Genomic DNA, 18,448 nt, shown 5'->3' on the forward strand with positions numbered 1-18,448 from the left:
ACAGAGAAAAGGCCTACAACTCCTAGCATTCCCCAGCCAGCCTTGCTGGCTGAGGAATGCTGGGAGTTGTAGGCCTTTTCTCTGTCTAAACATGCACAGGATTGCACCCTAAATCATTGAGGCCATTTTGTCTAAGGCTCTCCCACACACTGAAGCCAGGAGTAGCTAGATGGTTTTTTGTGATGTTAGTCATGAATTTCTGCTTTTCCTTCCCAGCAGCTGTTTTATCTGTTCATAATGATGTGTATGCACCCAAGCAGGATATCTTTGGATCTGAACAGGGGGAAAGAAATAGTGAGACCCCCACCCCGCTGGAATACCAAAACTTATGTGGCAGTGGATACCGTTTTGGCCTCTGATAAAATCTTACAATCCCTCCTATGACTATGCTTAAGTGGATGTAAAAGGGTCAAAACTGATATTCTTCCCATTCACCGCTGTCTCCGTTTCCCTCTCCTCTGTTTCCCCAGAGTAGAATGTCAGAGTGTATGTCGGAACCTTGGGGCTGAGACCCATTACCTTGTACTATGTAAAGCACTACGTTCAGTGACATTGCTATGAAGGTAACAGAGCAGCCTTCCCCAACCTGGTGCCCCCTCCCCCCCCCCGCCGCCGGGATGTGTTGGACTGCAACTCCCATAATTCCCAGCCAGGTTGGGGAACACTGTAATAGATAGAGGCTTTGCAAGAATCCACAGACAAAAACACAGCAAGTGAACTTCGAATGCTCCCAGTTGAAGTAAGAACACACTGGGATGACTTCTGACGCCCTTGAAATGTCTGGGAGAGGTTGCTGAGGGACGGAGGGGACGGAATTAACCTTGAGACTTCCACAGCAGCCAAATTAAAAATAAAACTATTTTTAATTACTTAAACCGAAAGAGTCACACCATGTATGTTGTTTTCCCAGGTGGAGGCGGCATTCCATCTCCCCACAACTGCAGTCTTACTTGTAAGAGCTTGCCTTGTGTTTTGGCAGGAAAGTAAAGTCAGGCATGGGACCCAAAAGCATCTTACTGCAAAAAGATATGAGAGAAATATTCGGATAAGGATCTGTTTAGTTTTTCCTATCTCATAGTTCTGCCAAAATACTGAGCCCATGACAGGCTTCTGATCTCTCCTCTATGGAATGGGGACCCCACGCAGAACAGGAAGGCCAGAGGTGTTTAAGCAGGACAGCCCTTTATCAGGGCTGTCCTGTAGAGGCCATACCTGGATGTGATCTCCACAGAGCTGTCCAGACTCATCAACATCTTCCAAGAGGGGATCCAAGATGGCTACGGAGTAGTAGCTTGTTTTGGCGTTCCTCCCTATCTGCGGTATTTGCAGTATTTTATCCTTTTTGTAGCTCGGAAATCCCCATAAATTTATTGCCGTTTATGTGGGGGTTTATGTGCAATCCTTGGGTGATGAATGTTTAGCTCTTTGAGGAGTGAAAACATAGATACAAGTCTGCTTCGTCCTAGGAGCCGCGGCGGCTGGGCTGGTGCATGTGGAATGTTAAATAAAAATAAAAGAAGATAAGACACCTGTAAAGCTCAGCAGAAGGTGCATGAAATCAGCAGCTGGCATTTGGATTAAGTCTTGGTGGATAGGAACTGGAGTCTTTTTTGCTACTCCTACCAGCCCTGGAGATTTTGCAGGACTTGGCCAAGGAGAGGCTCGGACTTGCTTTGGAATTGTTGTGGAATTAAGACAGTCTGGGTTTACTGGCTAAGGTGAGTTCACTTTTTGACTGGCCTTCTCGTCCTTCCCTGTCATCCCTGCTCCATGCCTAGGCCTGGGCCACTGCCTGCGTCTTTCTTTGTGTGATCGCCTGCTGCACAGAATTATTGGGGAGTCGCTTGTGGCTTGCCTATAGATTAAGGACCCTTGCCCATGGTCTCCTCCCTGTGGCAAACCAGAGCTTCTGGCAGGATCTGGCCCTTGAGTTGTGAATTTACAGCTGCTGACAAGTTTTACCTGCTCCGTTTCCTCTGCAATTGTTTTCTTTGAATATTGTCTGTGTCCATTTAAGTTAGTGCTTATGTGTCAGTGTTCGTGGGGTTGAAACTTTTGAATGAAATGAACTGGTGAACCCCACAGCACTGGCAACTAAGGTTGTATTTTATTTTAATGTGCTTGCTGGCCTAGCTCAAGCTATTTTAATTTATTTCATGGTGAATTTTTTGCTTTGTCTTAATTTTTACTTATTTTAATTAAATTGATTTTAATTATCAAGTATGGTTCTCATGACACAAGGGTGTAAGGCCTTGGGGATCTTCTCTCCCCCAGTGCTTGACCTTCCCCACCCCAAAAAGAAAACAAATAAACAAAAATTCCATCCTTTTTTGCTTTAAAAGAGAAAGACAGCAATAAGTCTTCCTGTTTTCATTCCACCTCATCAGTCTGCCCTAATATCTTGGATTGGTCTGTAAATTGCCTCCCTTGTAACAATTCTACCACACAGGATAGGGAAGGGGAAATTGACTGAGGTAGTTCCGGGTTTTACAAATACCCACACATTAAAGGGGCAATCCTATGCATGGTTACATAGAAAAAAAGTCCTACAACTTCAACTGAGGGTTGAAGGACTTCCTTCCTGTCTGGGCAGGCATAGGATTGCATTCTGAGTGTTGCCATTTGCCCTGAGAGGCAGGGCAGCCAGTGGAGGAGGGAGGAAACCATCTCAGGAAGACACAGAGCCTTTTACCTATCTTAATCCAGTCACCCACGTTTTGGCTTGCCATTAAGGTCTCCAGGTAGTCTCGGCCCATGTAGTAAGGGGGCCTCTTGTTGATTCTCTGGGGCAGGCGTTCCAGTAAGCCGGCTGGGATGTACCTGACCAATGACAAGAAAGGAAAAAAGTGATGCAGGCATCTCTCAATGGCACTGTGATTTCAGTAAAACCAGTACTGAAACTCCATGGCTTGATTCACATCTTCGAAAGAGAAGATACCCCGTTTCCTGTGCCAGAAGGAAAGGAAGAAGCCAGGGGTCAGCAAAAATGCGAAGACTTCATTCGTGCCAAATTCATTCAGGAAGTAGATGATGCGTTCACACTGTTCGCTGCCTCTCAACAGTTCCTGCCTTAGCAGTTATGGCTTTTATATCTGCTCCAGGTCAAATTCATGCCTTAAATAAGTCAGTTGATTTGGAAATGAAGAAAACAAAAAGATACAGCCATGTTTGTGGATGCTTTAATATCTATACAGTGCTTTAAAATTATTAGGCACTTTAAGTGTAATATGACGACAGCAACTGAGATTATACTAGAAAATGGAGTTTAACTCTGCGGGACTGAATTAAAACCTTTGCCTTAATTCAGGGGTGGGCAGAAAGTAGATCGCTAGATCGTTTGGACTTCAACTCCCAGCATTCCTGACTATTGGCCATGCTTGCCAGGGGTGTCTGGGAGTTGAAGTCCCAAACATTTGGAGAGCTACCTTCTGCTTAATTTACTGTCTCGCTAGTGACCTGTTGTCTCCTGCATTCACTTAGCACCAGCAGTATGTATGGGGCAGGCCAGGTGCAGCACCCCCTTCCCTCTGCCCAGGGAGCTTTTGACTGAAGAGACAGGGCTGAGTGAAGGGAGAAATGGGGGCTTGACGATGGATAATGGGAGGCAGGTGGCAACATCTGAGGCCAGATCTGACCAGCAGATGGCTACGAACTGGGCGGCAACCAACACAGAGACACTAAGAAAAGCTGATCCAAAATACCTACCAAAAAGAGGCACTGGGCCAGCAATTTTAGCACACTCTGCGACGTAATTCCGGTCTGCCACCTTTGTGTATCTCTGCTCTCTTGATCGCCCATGAAGCTAACAGGGCCAGAAAAGATACAGTTGGCACCTGTGTCATAGATGCAAGGAAAAAACTGCACCAGTTTTTTTTTCCCCTTTCAGGGTAGAAGGTGGGGGAAGAGGTCCATTGACTGCTGTGTGCTATGACCAAAGGCCGGTTTCGCTCATGGTTCTGAAAAAGCATTGATATTAGTACAAACATCTGAAGCAATATGGCAGGGTGGTGGTGGTGGAGAAGAGCATACGATCCCACTGGGAATTGGTCCTACTGTGGGTATCTTTACCCGAACTGTTCTGGAGTATGAATATGCTGTTTTATTTTCACATTAACCCTCCTCTCTGACTGAGAGCAGTTCAGCCGTGAACAAACATCAAGAACTGCTCATCCAAATGCGGGCAAAGGAACACTGCCACGTCAGAAACAAGGAAGTTGTTATACCATGGGTGGGGAACCTCAGGTCCAGAGGCTAAATCTGGCCCTCCAAGGTTCTCCCAGTTGACCGCACTCCCTCCCCCCCACCCAACCATGGATTGTTTGGTGGTTTCCTGACTTTTGTGCAGTCCCCCCCTCCAAATTCTAAAAGGTTGAAATACCTCTACCATGATCAAAGAGGCTCCCCAGTCCCGGAGGTTCGGAATTATTTTGTGAGCCAGGTTCATCTTCTCTTGCACGCCAGTCTGGGGGCATCTCTACACCAGCCTAAAATCCTGCATTTAAAATTGGGCTTTCTGCTTCCATTTTAAATGCAGGATCACAACTACTCCCTTTTTCATGTGCTTCCCCCCCCCCTCCCCCTGTATCTGAGTCTTCAATTATCTTTCATTGATCTCGCTCCTCTTCTTGCTGCTTTTCCTCTTTTCATGGAGGGAACTCAAGTGGAACACAACAGGGTAATTTGATAGCTTATAATTTGCGATCTATTTAAAAATGGAACAAAGGGCATTTCTTGCAGGAGATGCTGTGGAGGTTCACGGCGTCATGTAAAGAGCCCGCAGACTTCCGTGAAGGAGCAATCTCAATCGTAGGATAAAAGCCCAGTGTGAAGGAGCCCTGGATGTTCATGGTCAGGGGAACATCCAAGACCTGGCCAGGGGGAGGGAGGGAAATGGGAAAGTGTGCACTGGAAGCAGATTGCACACTTCACAGAATTCACCTGCTGCCCAAATCTTCCCACAAGCTCCTTACAGAAAGTGAAGCAACTATGGAAGAAAGAGCAATCCTCTTTCACACATCAGTGCCTTTTTACACGGGGAGAAGCCAAAGGAGCAGGACTGTCCCCACGGGCCTAGTGCACATACAGTGGAAATAAATGGCCATTGTCTGCAGAAGGTTTGATATTCTAAGTAATTAGACTAGGGCAGCTACAGATTGGGGGACAGAAAGGTGGAGGAAATCCAACATGGCTTGGAGCCATCCAAGAGAAATGTGTCCTCCCATCCCCCGACTTACATGGTTCATGCCTCGGACTATCTGTTTAAACTTGTTGGTATGGCTCATCAAAGCAATCAAAGCACAGCGTCCACCCTGGGAAGAAAAAGGAGAGGAGGGTGAAGTACATGAAGCACTTCTGAGGGTGCCAGATGCTCTGGAAGTTCACCTCAGGAGCACTTGTGACAGAGCATTTCGTGTTGCAGCACCCGCCCTCTGGAGCGCTTTACTAGCTGACATCAGACAGGCCCCCACAGTTTTGAACGTCTTCTTAAAATTCATCTCTTCACACAGGCTTTCCCTGTGTGTATGGTTTGTAGCACACAGTGGAGTGTGCAGTTTTATTGCTGATTAATTTGTACTGTGCTGTTTTTATGGTTATAGTGATCATTGTTTCAGTGCCATTGTATTTTATGGACATCACTTTGACGCCTTTGTGGAAAGTGGTATATATATTTCAATAATATATACTGGGGAAGCACCAGATTGCCATGCACCGGATTGGGCAAGGTTGCTTTATTGTATGTATTTGTTTTAACTATGTTGTAAAGCAAGACATCCATTTTTAAAATAGAGAAATAATATCCTTCCTGCTTACACCTGGGGCCTCCATCCCTCCCCCCTTTCTCTGTTGCCTCCCTTGTGTCTGTTTCTAGGCCAGCCTTCCCCTAACCTGGTGTTGGACTACAGCTTCCGTTGGCCATGTTGGCTGGGAATTATGGGAGTCACAGTCCAAGAAATTTATTTTGGGAGAAAGCTGTTCTAAGACTGTAAGCTGGTTGGGGCAGGGAGCTGCCCTCCTCTCATTCTTTATACTTGGATGACACTGCATAAAGAGACAAGGATGCTTCAAGAATGTGGCAGGCTACCTTGTTATATATATGGTCAATTGGGCAGTCGATGTTAATGTCAATGAAATCCAACTTGACGGTCTGGTTCAGAAGCTCTGCACATTTGGTCATGGTGTCTGGAAAGGCGCCTTCCAGCTGCAGAAAGACAGGATAATGGAGGCACCCGCTGCAGAGCTCTTTATGCATATGCTCATGTGCCACACAATTCATAAGTGTTGGCAACTACGTGCTGCTGCTAGGTTTTATTCTGGTTTTACTTTTATACTGTAGTTTTAAACTTTTAAATTTTATATTGTATTTTATGCTGTATCTTTGTGGTTTAAATTGTTGTGGACTGCCCAGAGAGCTTCGGTTATTGGGCGGTATAGAAATGTAATTAATTAATTAAGAAACAAACACATAAACAACAAACCCTACCATCATTCTAAGTCTGCTCCTTCCACCTTTGCCTATGTTCATGGCGGCATGTTCGCCAGAGCTGGGAATGGCCTCTTGGTAAGATGGCTTAGAAAGGGGATGAGATGGATTCTTGGAGAAGTCTAGCAAGAACTATTAGCCAAGAGCTACCAGATGCCCTCCTGGTCTCATTTGTGTTTCAGAGAAGGAACAGCTGCTGGGAGCTTGTTTCTCCCTCCCTGCCCCTGCCCGGAAGAATACTTTACTCCCACTGCCAGTTGCCCTGGGGCTGCAGAACCAAAGGGAACCACACTCTGCCCCCATCTGCCATCCAGGGACCAGGGGTGAGCAGTTGAAAGGACCTCACCTCCCCGTCCCTGCCAGAAAGAACACTCAGCTCAGCTATTTGGAGCCCTGCTGGCACCACAGAAGGAAGGGAAAGAACGCTCTGGCCCCATCCATCAGCCAGACAGCTCCCAGTTGCAATTCAAGCAAACACACCAGCACAGGAAGACCAACCTGGCCTCATCCATCACCCAGAAAAGGAGCAGTTGCTACAATGCTTGCTTTCGTCATCCCTCCCTATTCCTTTTTTTATCATGTCTTTTTGACTGTGAACAGGGACAGTCTCTACCTTGTTTAACATCTGTTAAGCCACTGGTGGATGCTGTTTAACATCTACATGAAACCGCTGGGGGAGGCTATCCGGAGGTGCGGGCTGAGGTGCCATCAATATGCGGATGACCCCTGCTCCGCCTCTCGTTCTCATCAAACCCAGGCGAGGGCGAGGCTGTCCTGAATCACTGCCTGGGCAAGGTAATGGACTGGATGAGGGCCAATAAACTGAATCTCAATCCAGGCAAGAGGGAGGTGCTGTTAGTGGGTGGCTCCTCTGCCCGGCTAGGTGATATTCAACCTGTTCTGGAGGGGGCTGCACTCCCCCAGCGGATCAGGTTCGTAGTTTGGGGGTGCTCTCAGACCCAGAACTGTCGCTTGAGGCACAGGTGAACTCGGTGGCACGGAGCACCTCTTATCAGCTTAGGCTGGTATACCGGCTACGCCCTTCTCTGGACAGAGAGAGCCCAGCTACAGTGATCCACGCTCTGAGAACTTCCCGTCTGGATTACTGCAATGCGTTATACATGGGGCTGCCTTTGGAAACGGTCCGGAAACTTCAGCTGGTCCAAAATAGGGCAGCAAGACTGTTCACAGGGACTGGCCAGCGAGCTCACATTACACCGGTACTTTTCCAGCTGCACCGGCTGCCGGTCCATTTCCGGGCCCGATTCAGAGTGCTGGTGTTAACGTTCAAAGCCCTTAACGGCTTGGGGCCAGGCTATCTGAAGGATGGCCTCCTCCCATATGTGCCTGCCCGGACCCTAAGGTCATCCTCAGCGGCCCTCCTCCGCGAGCCCCTGCCAAAGGAAGTGAGGCGGGGGGCTACTAGGAGGAGGGCTTTCTCTGCTGCGGCACCCCGGCTGTGGAATGAGCTCCCTAGTGAGGTTCGCCTGGCACCTACACTGTATTCCTCCCGGCGCCAGGTGAAGCCCTTTTTATTCTCGCAGGCATTTTAGCTGTTTAGACTGTTAGTTTTGCTGTTTTAAATCTGTATTAAATCTGTATTTTAAACTCCTGCACTGCTGCTAGGTTTTATTCTGGTTTTATTGTGGTTGTATTGTTTACTGTGGTTTTAATGTTTTATATATTAATGTTTTATATATTTTGTATTGTTTTATTGTGTGCTCTTTAGTGTGTGTTTTTGTGTGAACCGCCCAGAGAGCTTTGGCTATTGGGCGGTATAGAAATAAATAAATAAGTACCTTTTCATATTTCTACAGTGCTTAGAACATTTAGGGTGCAAAACTAGGCATGTTTAGACAGAAAAAGCATGGCTGGCTGGGGAATGCTGGGAGTTGTAGGACATTTTTCTGTCAGAACATACATAGGTTTGCACCCTCAAGGTGCTTTATAAGTGTTAAATAAGAACAACAGGAATGATGGCTAAACTGAATTTCAATGACCTGGCTAAAACTGAACTCCTGCGTTTGGAGGCAACGGGGCGTCAGGCTGGCCACTCTCGGAAACAGGATGCCAGTATGGAAGGATTAAGCTTGGCCTGATCCAGCAGTGCTGCTTGGCCTGGTATGCCCCCCCCATCCTGCAGGTATCAAGCTACATGGACACCAAAGAGGTCCTCTGTGTGGTGCCGCTTCAGCAACGCCCACTCCGACGACTGCCCCTGAAGCAGATTTGTACACAGTTATCTCTCCACAGTTGACATTGGCTCTGTAGTGCTTGCAGATTCTCCGGAAAGGGAGGTTGCCGCACTGGAATCCACAGAAGATGATGCAGTGTTACAGTTTACCCGTGTGACTTGCAGTGTGACTTTCTGGAGCAAGCACAGTCAGGGCCCATGATAACCAAGACAGTGTCATGCCTCCTTGGACTCCTCTGAGGATGAAGGGGAATGGCAGGCTCTGGACCCAGGGGAAGGGACCAGCGCAGAAGGAGCCCTCACCCCCTGTGGAGGTTCCAGGCCCAGCTGCGTCCCCCCAGAGGATTTGGAGGGTGAAACGCCCCCGACCCCTGCAGAGCGAAGGCAGCCGCATGTCCAGGAGCAGCGCAGGTGCGCCTCTGTCCATTTAAGACAGAGAGGCTCTCAGAGGCAGGAGGACTGATTGGATTCAGCTGCCTCAAGTCGTGGCCATTAAAAGCGGAATGCAGGCTCGGGCAAGGCTGCTAGAGAGCAGCGTCATGTCACACGCTGGACCTCAGCCATGACCTCGGACCTGACCCACTACCTTGCTCGTGTTCCCTTGTATGTTCTGGACCTTGGACTGGACAACAGACTTCTCTTTGCCTAGACACTTTGGATTCACTGCTTGGGTAAAATAATTCCTTGCTACAAGCCACTTTTTCACTCCCCCAGCCTTGGACAAGTTTACGACCCTGTTATCAGCCAGTGATTTATTGCCACCAGCTAGCAGGAGCCGACAGGTGGGTGCAGAGCTCAAGACATGTAAAATGTGGGGGCTGAATGGGAATAGTTGTTCCTGCAGCACCAACTCCTTGCCTGGGATTTTCCCCACCTTTTCTGACAACTTCTCGATTTCAGCTTTTCTCCCAAACTGCTAACCACAGGGTCTCCTAAGTGGTGACTGTGGGCACCAATGTGTCCACAGACACTGCTCTTGGTGCCTGCCAGACTCCCTGCCCCTCCTGATTTTTATTTCATTTCTTACATTTTTTAAAAAAAATGTTAATTCGGAGGCTGGCATGCTGCAAGGTGAAGTGCTGCCCTCCTTGCTATCTTGATTTGCATTCAAAAGAGTGCCTGGTACTTAGGTGCTTGGGCAAGTTACTTTTCTTTCGATCTTACCACTTTGCCTTCTGGGAAATGAGTGTTTTGTGACCGACCACATCCCCCATGGCAGCCATTTCAGGCATGGGCAAGCCCCACCCCAGTGGCACTCTTGAAATTCCAAATGTCTCCACCAACCCAAAAAGGTTGGGGGACTTGCTGTCAGGTTTCCCAATCCCCCCAGCACACATGCTCAGGCAATCTGACACTGGACACCCAAATCAGTGAGATTTCTTTATTGCAGGGAATCCTACGGCAAAAGCTTAATGGTTACACTCTTCAGAAATCATATAGCTGATGGTCAGTAGCTATAGGTGCTGTGTAATTCCAGAACAGTCTAAAGCTAAACACTACTACCGTGACTGAGATCCTCATCAACGTGGTTTCTCCGTTGCCATCTCCACGGTTCTGAACACAAGGGAAGGGACTCTGGATTCCTGGGTACCTAACCCAGACAATCCTTTCACGGGGCCCCAACCCTGGACAGGAAAGGGAATGATTCCTGGAATGAACCCATCAGGCAAACAAAGGGTAACTTCTTGAAGGGCCTAAACAACCCACACCCATAGAGAGGCCCTTCAAGATCAAGGGAGGGGCATACTCACACATGGAAATAGTTCCAGGCCACCGCTTTCGCATTGGCAACTCCACACTGCACGAGTTCTGGCAGGGGGAAGTCCAGAAGTCGTAGATCAAACCCAGCCTGTCATACACTGAGCTGGCGACAGACAGACACACACAATCCACAGCAATGAGAGTTCAAGTCTATGAAGAGCCTCACAGTACTTTCCATGGCAAGTCCTTAACAATCCAAAGTTCCAGTCCATGTGCAGAGTGCCTCCAAAAGCCCAGACGACGATGGGTCCAAACAGAGAAGACTTCGGGCAATGAAGGCGAGATGAGCCTAGCAAAGGCTCTTCACCTTGGCATCAGCTTAAAAGGGAAGGCGTGACTGTAGGACACCCCCTCCGGATCCCTGGACAGACGAGGGCCTTTAGCCTTTCAGCAAGGCCCCTGTCTAAACAGGGCGGCACTGCTCATAGGGATGTACGAAACACCTACCTGGCTCTGCGCCGGGCAATCCGCGGTGGGGGGAGGTGCTCCGTCCCTCCCCCCCAGAATTCTTGATGGGGGCGGGAGGCGATCCTGGAATCCTGCCCGGCTGGCTCCGGCTGCCCGCAGCCGGACATCCGGCAGCTGGGCAGCCCTGCAGGGACGCAAATGGCGGCTGTCGTAGCTGCCGCCATTTGTGTCCCTGTATTGAGCCGTGATAGGCTACGTAAATATTTAAGTAGCCTATCACGGCAGGGGGAAAAACCCCAGCGTACGCAAATGGCGGTAGCCGCCGCCATTTACATATGCTGGGTTTTTCTCCCCCTGCCATGATAGGCTACGTAAATACTTACGTAGCCTATCACAGCAGGGGGGAAAAACTCAGCGTACGCAAATGGCGGTAGCCGCCACCATTTGTGTACGCTGGGGTTCCCCCCCCCCCCACCGTGATAGGCTATGTAAATACTTACGTAGCCTATCATGGCCTCCGCAGGGACGCAAATGGTGTCCCTGCGTTAGCCGTGATAGGCTACGTAAGTATTTATGTAGCCTATTATGGCGATGAAGAGGAGGAAGCGAATGGCGGCCGCAGGACGGCTGCCATTTGCAAAGCAGCGCGGACGGGAGCAGGTAAGTGCTCTGTTTCGCCCGCCTTTTGTGGGTTGGGGGGGGTGGGGGCTTCGTTCCGCGATGGGTTTCAGGGGGCCGAATGCACTGGCATTCGGCCTCACCGAGATCCATCGCGGAATTCTCTGACATCCCTAACTGCTCAGCCCTCCAGCAGTGACGCTTCAACCTGGGCGACCCTTCCGCAAACCCCGCCCCACCTGTGTCAGGTTCTCACCGACAGCTTCCAGCCTCCCTGCCTGCCAAGGCCAGACCAGCAGGCGGACAGGGAGTTGGGTGACTCCCCCTGGCTCTGCTCTGAGAGCACTGACAGAGAGAAGCTCACACAGACGCTGACATTCCAGAAACTGAATAGGCCCCAGCCCTTCCAGGCTACTTCCAATCAGATCCTGGCTATAACCTACAAGGCCCACCGCAGTACTGAAGCTGCGCCCTGACACCCCTGTGCTTACCAGAATATGGGCAAATTGATAGCTTGCTTTTGTCAAAACTAAGCAGACCTAAGGTTTCTTTGGTTCAATGGAACTCAGCTTCCAAATAAGCATCAACAGGACTGCCGACTTCAGGTCCAAGTACATGATCTTGCTTAGTATTTTGATGTGTGCAGAGAGCAAATTTGATGCCTCTCTTTTGTCCCCAAGCCAACATAACTCTGCAGTGCTAACCACAGGAGGGCTTTGGGGCCAAACGTTTGGGATTGTGCTCTTTTTTAATGCCTTTTCCCCTCTCCTTTTTCAAACCATTATGTTTTAACTGTTATAGCAACCAGATAGTATGCAGACTGACTGGAGGGTATAAGCAAGCAAGCAAAAGTTTATTGTAATTAGCAGCCAGCCATTATACAACTTCACATAGATGTATTACACCCATCCCCTTGGCCTTTGCATGCGAGTGCAAGGCCAGTACAAGAAATTTAGCAGTTCTAAAAGTTACATATTTGTTAAAATAATTTAATAAAAAAACGTAGCTTTTCAATAGGTGACCATCCTTTCATCTGAACGAACAAGCGAAGGATATATATTTTCCTAATATCAAAATAGGCATCACATTCTAAAATAAAATGGGTAATATCTTCGAAAATTAAAGGGTTACAAGAGCAAACTTTACCTTCCTTGGGGATACCCTGAAGGCACCCCGTACAATCTGCCAATGGAAGTACATTTAGCCTTGCCCAGGAAAAGACTAATCTCATCTTACTAGAGGGTCAGTCAGCGAAATAATTTGTAGGTTTAAGAGAAGGGACTAAATTCACATACATCTTTGATAAACAGCTTGAAATTTCAGCCAGTTGGGACTGCATCTCAGTATCTTTAAGGTGTTGCAGTAGTTGGCTTTGCTTAACCCAATGTCAGTAAGAAGGGTATAGAAAACCCCATATTTACAATGGGGCGCATTTATTTATATATTTATATTGGGGCGCATTTCCTCAACTGCAGTCAATACAAAGTCAGACGTCTGCTTAAAGAACACCTTTAGCCAAATAACCAAGGCTAATTAAGGGCTTCAATTTTTACTGACATCAATCCCAATACAGCCCAAATTGTTACCAATTTGGTAGAAACTGGGACAGAAAGGAATCAGCGTAGAAATTTGTTTGGGGCTTTTTCAATTGGATCTAATTTAGCCACTGCCCACAATGGGGCCCCATATAGTATTTGTGGCAGGACTCTAACCCTATAAAGTTCAAGCGCCAAATGCACAAGTTTACCTCCCTTAGTACGGTGGAAGTGTAACAGCCCATTAAGATTCTTATCAGCCAGCACAGCATTGGTTTGTATCTGGAGGGACCAAAAGACCTTGATTGCTGGAATATGACCCCAAGATACTTAAAAGAGGGGACTTGTTCTAAACTGTTCCCATCCATTTTCCAGTTGTAAACATGCCGTGATTTACCAAACATTATCTTAGTTTTGTTGTAATTAATAGAAAGCTGTTCATTTCTATAATAATGACCGAACTGCCTTAACAATCTATGCAATCCTACCTGAGCGTGAGATATAAGGATGGCATTGTCTGCATAAAGAAGGGCAGAGATCTTGTTGTGACCAACTTTAACTGGAAAATAACAATCCCCCTTTGAAAACTCTACAGCATCATTTAAGAAAAGGTTAAAAAGAAGTGGAGCCAGTAAGCATCCTTGTCTAACTCCTTTTTTTAAACAGGCAGCATATTAGATAGTAGTTGACCCTCTTGGCCTCCTCTAATTTTAAGAGAAGTCTCCGAATATAGATCCATAATACAATTCACAGACGTTTCCGTGAAATGGAATCAAAAGAAGCTTTTAAGTGGACAAAAGCAACGAAAATCGGTTTGGTGAAAGCCAACAAATATTTATCTATAATACGTTTAAGTAGGAGGCAATGATCAAGTATTGATCGCCCTGCACAGAAACCAGCCTGCTCTGGAGCAAGCAAAGCCTTTTTCTTAACCCAATTGTCCAGTTTCTCCAGAAGACATCTGGAATAAATGTTCCCTGCCACATCAAAGACTGATGGGTCTATCATTTGCTGGGTCGTTCTTAGGACCCTTTTTATAGATGGGCACCACCACAGCTGAAAGCCAGCTGGGTGGGGGGATACCAGATTGATCTATAGGTGCCCACCAATCTGGAAGAAAAGATAAATAATTCTGGGGGGAGGCCATTTTCAGCAGGAGCCTTCCCTTTCCGTAGACCTAAAATCAATGCTTTGGCTTCATCTATCCTAACACAATCCCAATGAGGGGCCCAATTAGAGTCAAAGGCAACTTTTGAACCCATTACTTGAGTGGTCAGATCATTAAACACCTCCCTAAAATGACTTTCCCATTTGGGCATGGAAATGTAGCCATCAAAAACTGGGACTGACCTCCCTTCCATCTTAGACACTAAGGCCCAAAACTTTCTAGGATTTTTTTTTTTTAAGGGCCAAACCCATTTTTCTCTGTTGTTCATTATGATAATTTCTCTTCTTTTGTTTAAGTTCTTAATTCTTTAATTCTTAATTAAAAATTCTTAAATTAATTATTTTTTTAAGAGTTTGCAGAGGTGGCAAAGATGCCTGGACTCTTGCTCCCGAGAAGCCATAGTTACTTGTGAGTTACCAAAGGGAAACAGGGCAACGGGTTGCTGGTAAGAAAAAGGGAACCAGAAATGGAAGCCACTAAGGGAAAGGCCGATGAGGAACTCCTTGGATGAAAGGAAATGTCATGGAGGAGGAGAACTAAGACTGCTCTTTAAACCTGTTCCCAGAATGAGGCGTGTGTGCGCATGCGCATCCCCCCCCACACACACCTATTTTTATGGAACCACTGGGTTCGAATGGTCAGGTTTTCCTCTTGCTTATCTGGTTACACACAGCATAAGCTGTACACCTACTTACTGTTGTGAATGGGGCCAAATGACGCTTGCTGTGGAGATCCAGCTGCAGAGAAAATGGAGAGAAGAGTGAGGCATGAAGGAGGCTTGAGAGCCAAAGCAATTCCTACATGCCAGAGTCTTAAAAAGTAGTGACATACTATTTTGAGAGAAAAAAAAAGGTTGAGGCTAAAATGAATTTTTACCAGTTCATAGAATAGTAGGGTTGGAAGGGGCCTGCAAGGCCATCGCATCCAACCCCCTGCTCAATGCAGGAATCCAAGTCAGAGCATCCCTGGCAGGTGGCTGTCCAGCCTCATCCTGAACGCCTCCAGTGTGGGGGAGACCACCGCCTCCCTAGGTCATTGGCTCCATTGTCGTGTTGCTCTTAACAATCAGGAAGTTTCTCCTGATGTTCAGCCGGAATCTGGCTTCCTGGAACTTGAGCCCATGATTCCGTGTCCTGCACTCTGGGACGATGGAGAAGAGATGCTGGCCTTCCTCTCTCTGGTAACCTTTCAAGTACTTGAAGAGCACTATCCTATCTCCCCTCAGTCTTCTCTTCTCCAGGCTGAACATGCCCAGTTCTTTCAGCCTCTCCTCATAGGGCTTTGTTTCCAGTCCCCTGATCATCTTCGTTGCCCTCCTCTGAACCCTCTCCAGTTTGTCTGCATCCTTCTTAAAGTACGGTGCCCAGAACTGGACATGGTACTCCAGATGAGGCCTAAGCAGTGCTGAGTAGAGGGGAACTAGTACTTCCCAGGATTTGGAAGCTATGCTTCTATGAATGCAGCCCAAGATAGCACTGGCCTTTTTTGCAGCCACATCACATTGTTGGCTCATATTCAGCTTGTGATTGACAACAATTCCCAGATCCTTCTCGCTTGTAGTGTTGTTGAGCCACGTATCCCCCATCTTGTAACTGTGCATTTGGTTTCTTTTTGCTAGGTGCAGAACTTGGCATTTATCCCTATTAAATGTCATTCTGTTGTTTTCTGCCCAGCACTCCAATCTATCAAGATCACTTTGAATTTTGTTTCTGTCTTCCAGGGTATTAGCTATCCTGCCCCATTTTGTGTCATCTGCAAATGTGATCAGCATTCCCTGCACCTCCTCCTCCAAATCATTCATAAAAATGTGGAAGAGCACTGGACCCACGACTGAGCCCTGCGGTACCCCGCTTGTTCCCTCTCCCCAGTTTGAGAAGATCCCATTGATAAGCACTCTTTGAGTCCGATCCTGTAGCCAACTGTGGATCCACCGGATCGTTGTTTCATCTAGCCCACTTGGAGCTAGTTTGCTCATCAGGATATCATTGGGCACTTTGTTGAAAGCTTTGCTGAAGTCGAGATATATTATGTCCACAGCATTCCCACAGTCTACAAGGGAGGTTACTTGATCAAAAAATGAGATCAGATTTGTCTGGCAGGACTTGTTTATGACAAATCCGTGCTGGCTTTGAGTAATCACTGCATTGTTTTTGAGGTGCTTCCAGATGGATTGCTTTAGAATCTGCTCCAGAATTTTCCCAGGGATTGATGTCAGACTGACTGGTCTGTAGTTCCCAGGTTCCTCCTTTTTACCCTTTTGGAAGATAGGGACAACATTAGCCCTCCTCCAGTCATCTGGCACTTCCCCCGTCCTCCATGATTTTTCAAAGAGAATAGACAGCGGTTCTGAGAGTTCTTCTGCCAGTTCCTTTATTACTCTAGGATGCAGTTCATCTGGCCCTGGAGATTGGAACTCATTCAAAGTAATTAGGTGTTCCTTGACCATATGCCTATCGATCTCAAGCTGCAATCCTGCCCCTTCAGCCTGTACTTCGCCTTTGCCAGGGGGCTCATAGACCCTCTTTTGGGAGAAGACTGAGCCAAAGTAGGAATTGAGTTCAGCATACCCCTGGACCATACGTCTTCGCTTCACAGCAAACTGGGGCGACCAGAAGCACAAAATGGCTGCCAAAGATGGGGAGGGGATTTGTGCCATGCCCCACCCACTATATGTGACACCATTTCATATGGGGGCTGTGCCATTAAAATGGGCGCCTTTATACAGGTGGGGGACTGGCAAAACCAACGGATAGCAGCCACTGCAGTCATGAAGGGACACTCAGCTGGAAACGATCTCTCTCTGCCCGAGAGCTGCTCCCTGTCAGCAACAGAAGTGAGCTGCAGAGACCCTCTGATTTAGCATCATGCAGCTTCCTCTGTTCTTTAGTGTGCCTCAAAATGTAATACAGAGACATTTGGAGAGCACTGTTCGAAGGGAACAGGAGCTCCCTTGCTTGCTGGCTCTCAACACAAAGTATTCTATGTACCTTTTGCTTCTCACATGGTCTGAGTTTTACAATATCTTCATCCATCACAGTGCCAGCTGTTTTGAGTTCAGATTCCACCGGCTGACGTGGGTTTTCCAAGGCCGCCAATGTGGAACCTCCTTTCTGTGACACATGGGAAACTTCAGGCACCTCTTCTCCACCAGTGTTGAAACCCACGCTTCCTTCAGAAGCAGAACAGTCTGTGATCTCCGGCTCTCCTGCAGACAGGATTTCTGCCAGGCCCTTGGAACTCCTTGATTGGTTGTGCTTGGATGAGCGATGAAGGTACTCGTTATAGATTTTAACTGTATAAGTGTTTCATATTGTAAAGCCACCTTGAGTCCCAGTATTGGGAAAAAGGCGGGATATAAATAAATATAATAATAATAGACTTGTCAAAGGATTTTTTTTTTCTTGCGCAGCTGTTGCTGGAGTTCCTTGCTGAGCCTGTTCTTCACCGCTGGTTTCCCCTCCCACTGTTTCAGGAGGTCAGTATTGATAAGATTCTTGAAGTCCTCCACAGAGTGGGTTCCAGCGAACTGGCAAGTGGCCGCATAAATGCACTTGTCGAACGTTTGGAAGAGCATGCAGCTGTCTTTGAGGTCTGGTGGCTTGGTGGCCACGTATTCCTTGATGTCATGTAGGAAACAGCACCATGGGCCAACGAAGCATTTATCTGCACGTTCCTTCAACGAGAGAAAGATACAGCTGTAAAAGGAATTACTGGTAGCAGTCATTCTTTTCTAAAATATTTTTATCCTGACCGCCCACAAATGGCATTCAAGGCGGCTTCCATTTTTTGCTTAAACAAGAAATATGAAAACTCTGGTTCATGCTGTGGTAATCTCTTGCTTTGGGTAGAACATAAGAGCCCTGCTGGATCAGACCCAGGGTCCATCTCATCCAGCACTCTGTTCACACAGTGGCCAACCACCTGTCCACGGGAAACCCACACGCAGGACCCTCTCGCCAATGCAACAGCATCCTCTCGCCAATATTCTTCAGTACACAGCCCCCAATACTGCAGGTAGCATATAGCCATCAGGACTAGTAGCCATTGATAGCCTTGTCCTCCAGGAATTTGTCCAATCCCCTTTTAAAGTCATCCAAATTGGTGGCCATCACTGTGTCTCATGGAAGTGAGTTCCACAGTTTAACTATGCTCTGTGTGAAAGACTTCCTTTTATCTGTCCTGAATATCCCACCAATGAGCTTCATGGGATGACCCCACTGGGGTTCTAGTATGAGAGGTAGAGAAAAATGTCACCCTATCCACTTTCTCCACACCAGGCATAA

General features: G+C 47.4%; 2 protein-coding genes across 2 annotated transcripts in view; one reads left to right on the forward strand and one right to left on the reverse strand.

The window, feature by feature from the left end:
* Positions 1 to 390: 390 nt before the first annotated feature.
* LOC146334124 (tRNA-dihydrouridine(47) synthase [NAD(P)(+)]-like) lies at positions 391 to 18,194 on the reverse strand. Its single transcript, XM_084824931.1, has 14 exons — positions 18,102 to 18,194; positions 17,611 to 17,838; positions 17,153 to 17,419; positions 14,861 to 14,902; positions 13,486 to 13,514; positions 10,383 to 10,539; positions 9,262 to 9,588; positions 8,686 to 8,787; positions 6,083 to 6,199; positions 5,235 to 5,309; positions 3,706 to 3,879; positions 2,939 to 2,946; positions 2,693 to 2,820; positions 391 to 458 (listed from the first exon to the last, which is right to left on the reverse strand). The coding sequence occupies exons 1-14, from the start codon at positions 18,192 to 18,194 to the stop codon at positions 391 to 393; spliced, it is 1,815 nt and encodes a 604-aa protein (XP_084681057.1).
* Positions 17,064 to 18,448, forward strand: part of LOC146334125 (tRNA-dihydrouridine(47) synthase [NAD(P)(+)]-like) — a 31,856-nt gene continuing 30,471 nt past the window's right edge. The window contains exons 1-2 of the mRNA XM_084824932.1: positions 17,064 to 17,437; positions 17,575 to 17,640. The gene's annotated coding sequence lies outside the window, so the exon portion shown is untranslated. The remainder of the gene's footprint in view (positions 17,438 to 17,574; positions 17,641 to 18,448) is intronic.

The sequence above is a fragment of the Heloderma suspectum genome, chromosome W (genome assembly GCF_057233095.1).
Source record: "Heloderma suspectum isolate Gila_16-S chromosome W, 16-S_ref, whole genome shotgun sequence".
NCBI lineage: Eukaryota > Metazoa > Chordata > Lepidosauria > Squamata > Helodermatidae > Heloderma > Heloderma suspectum.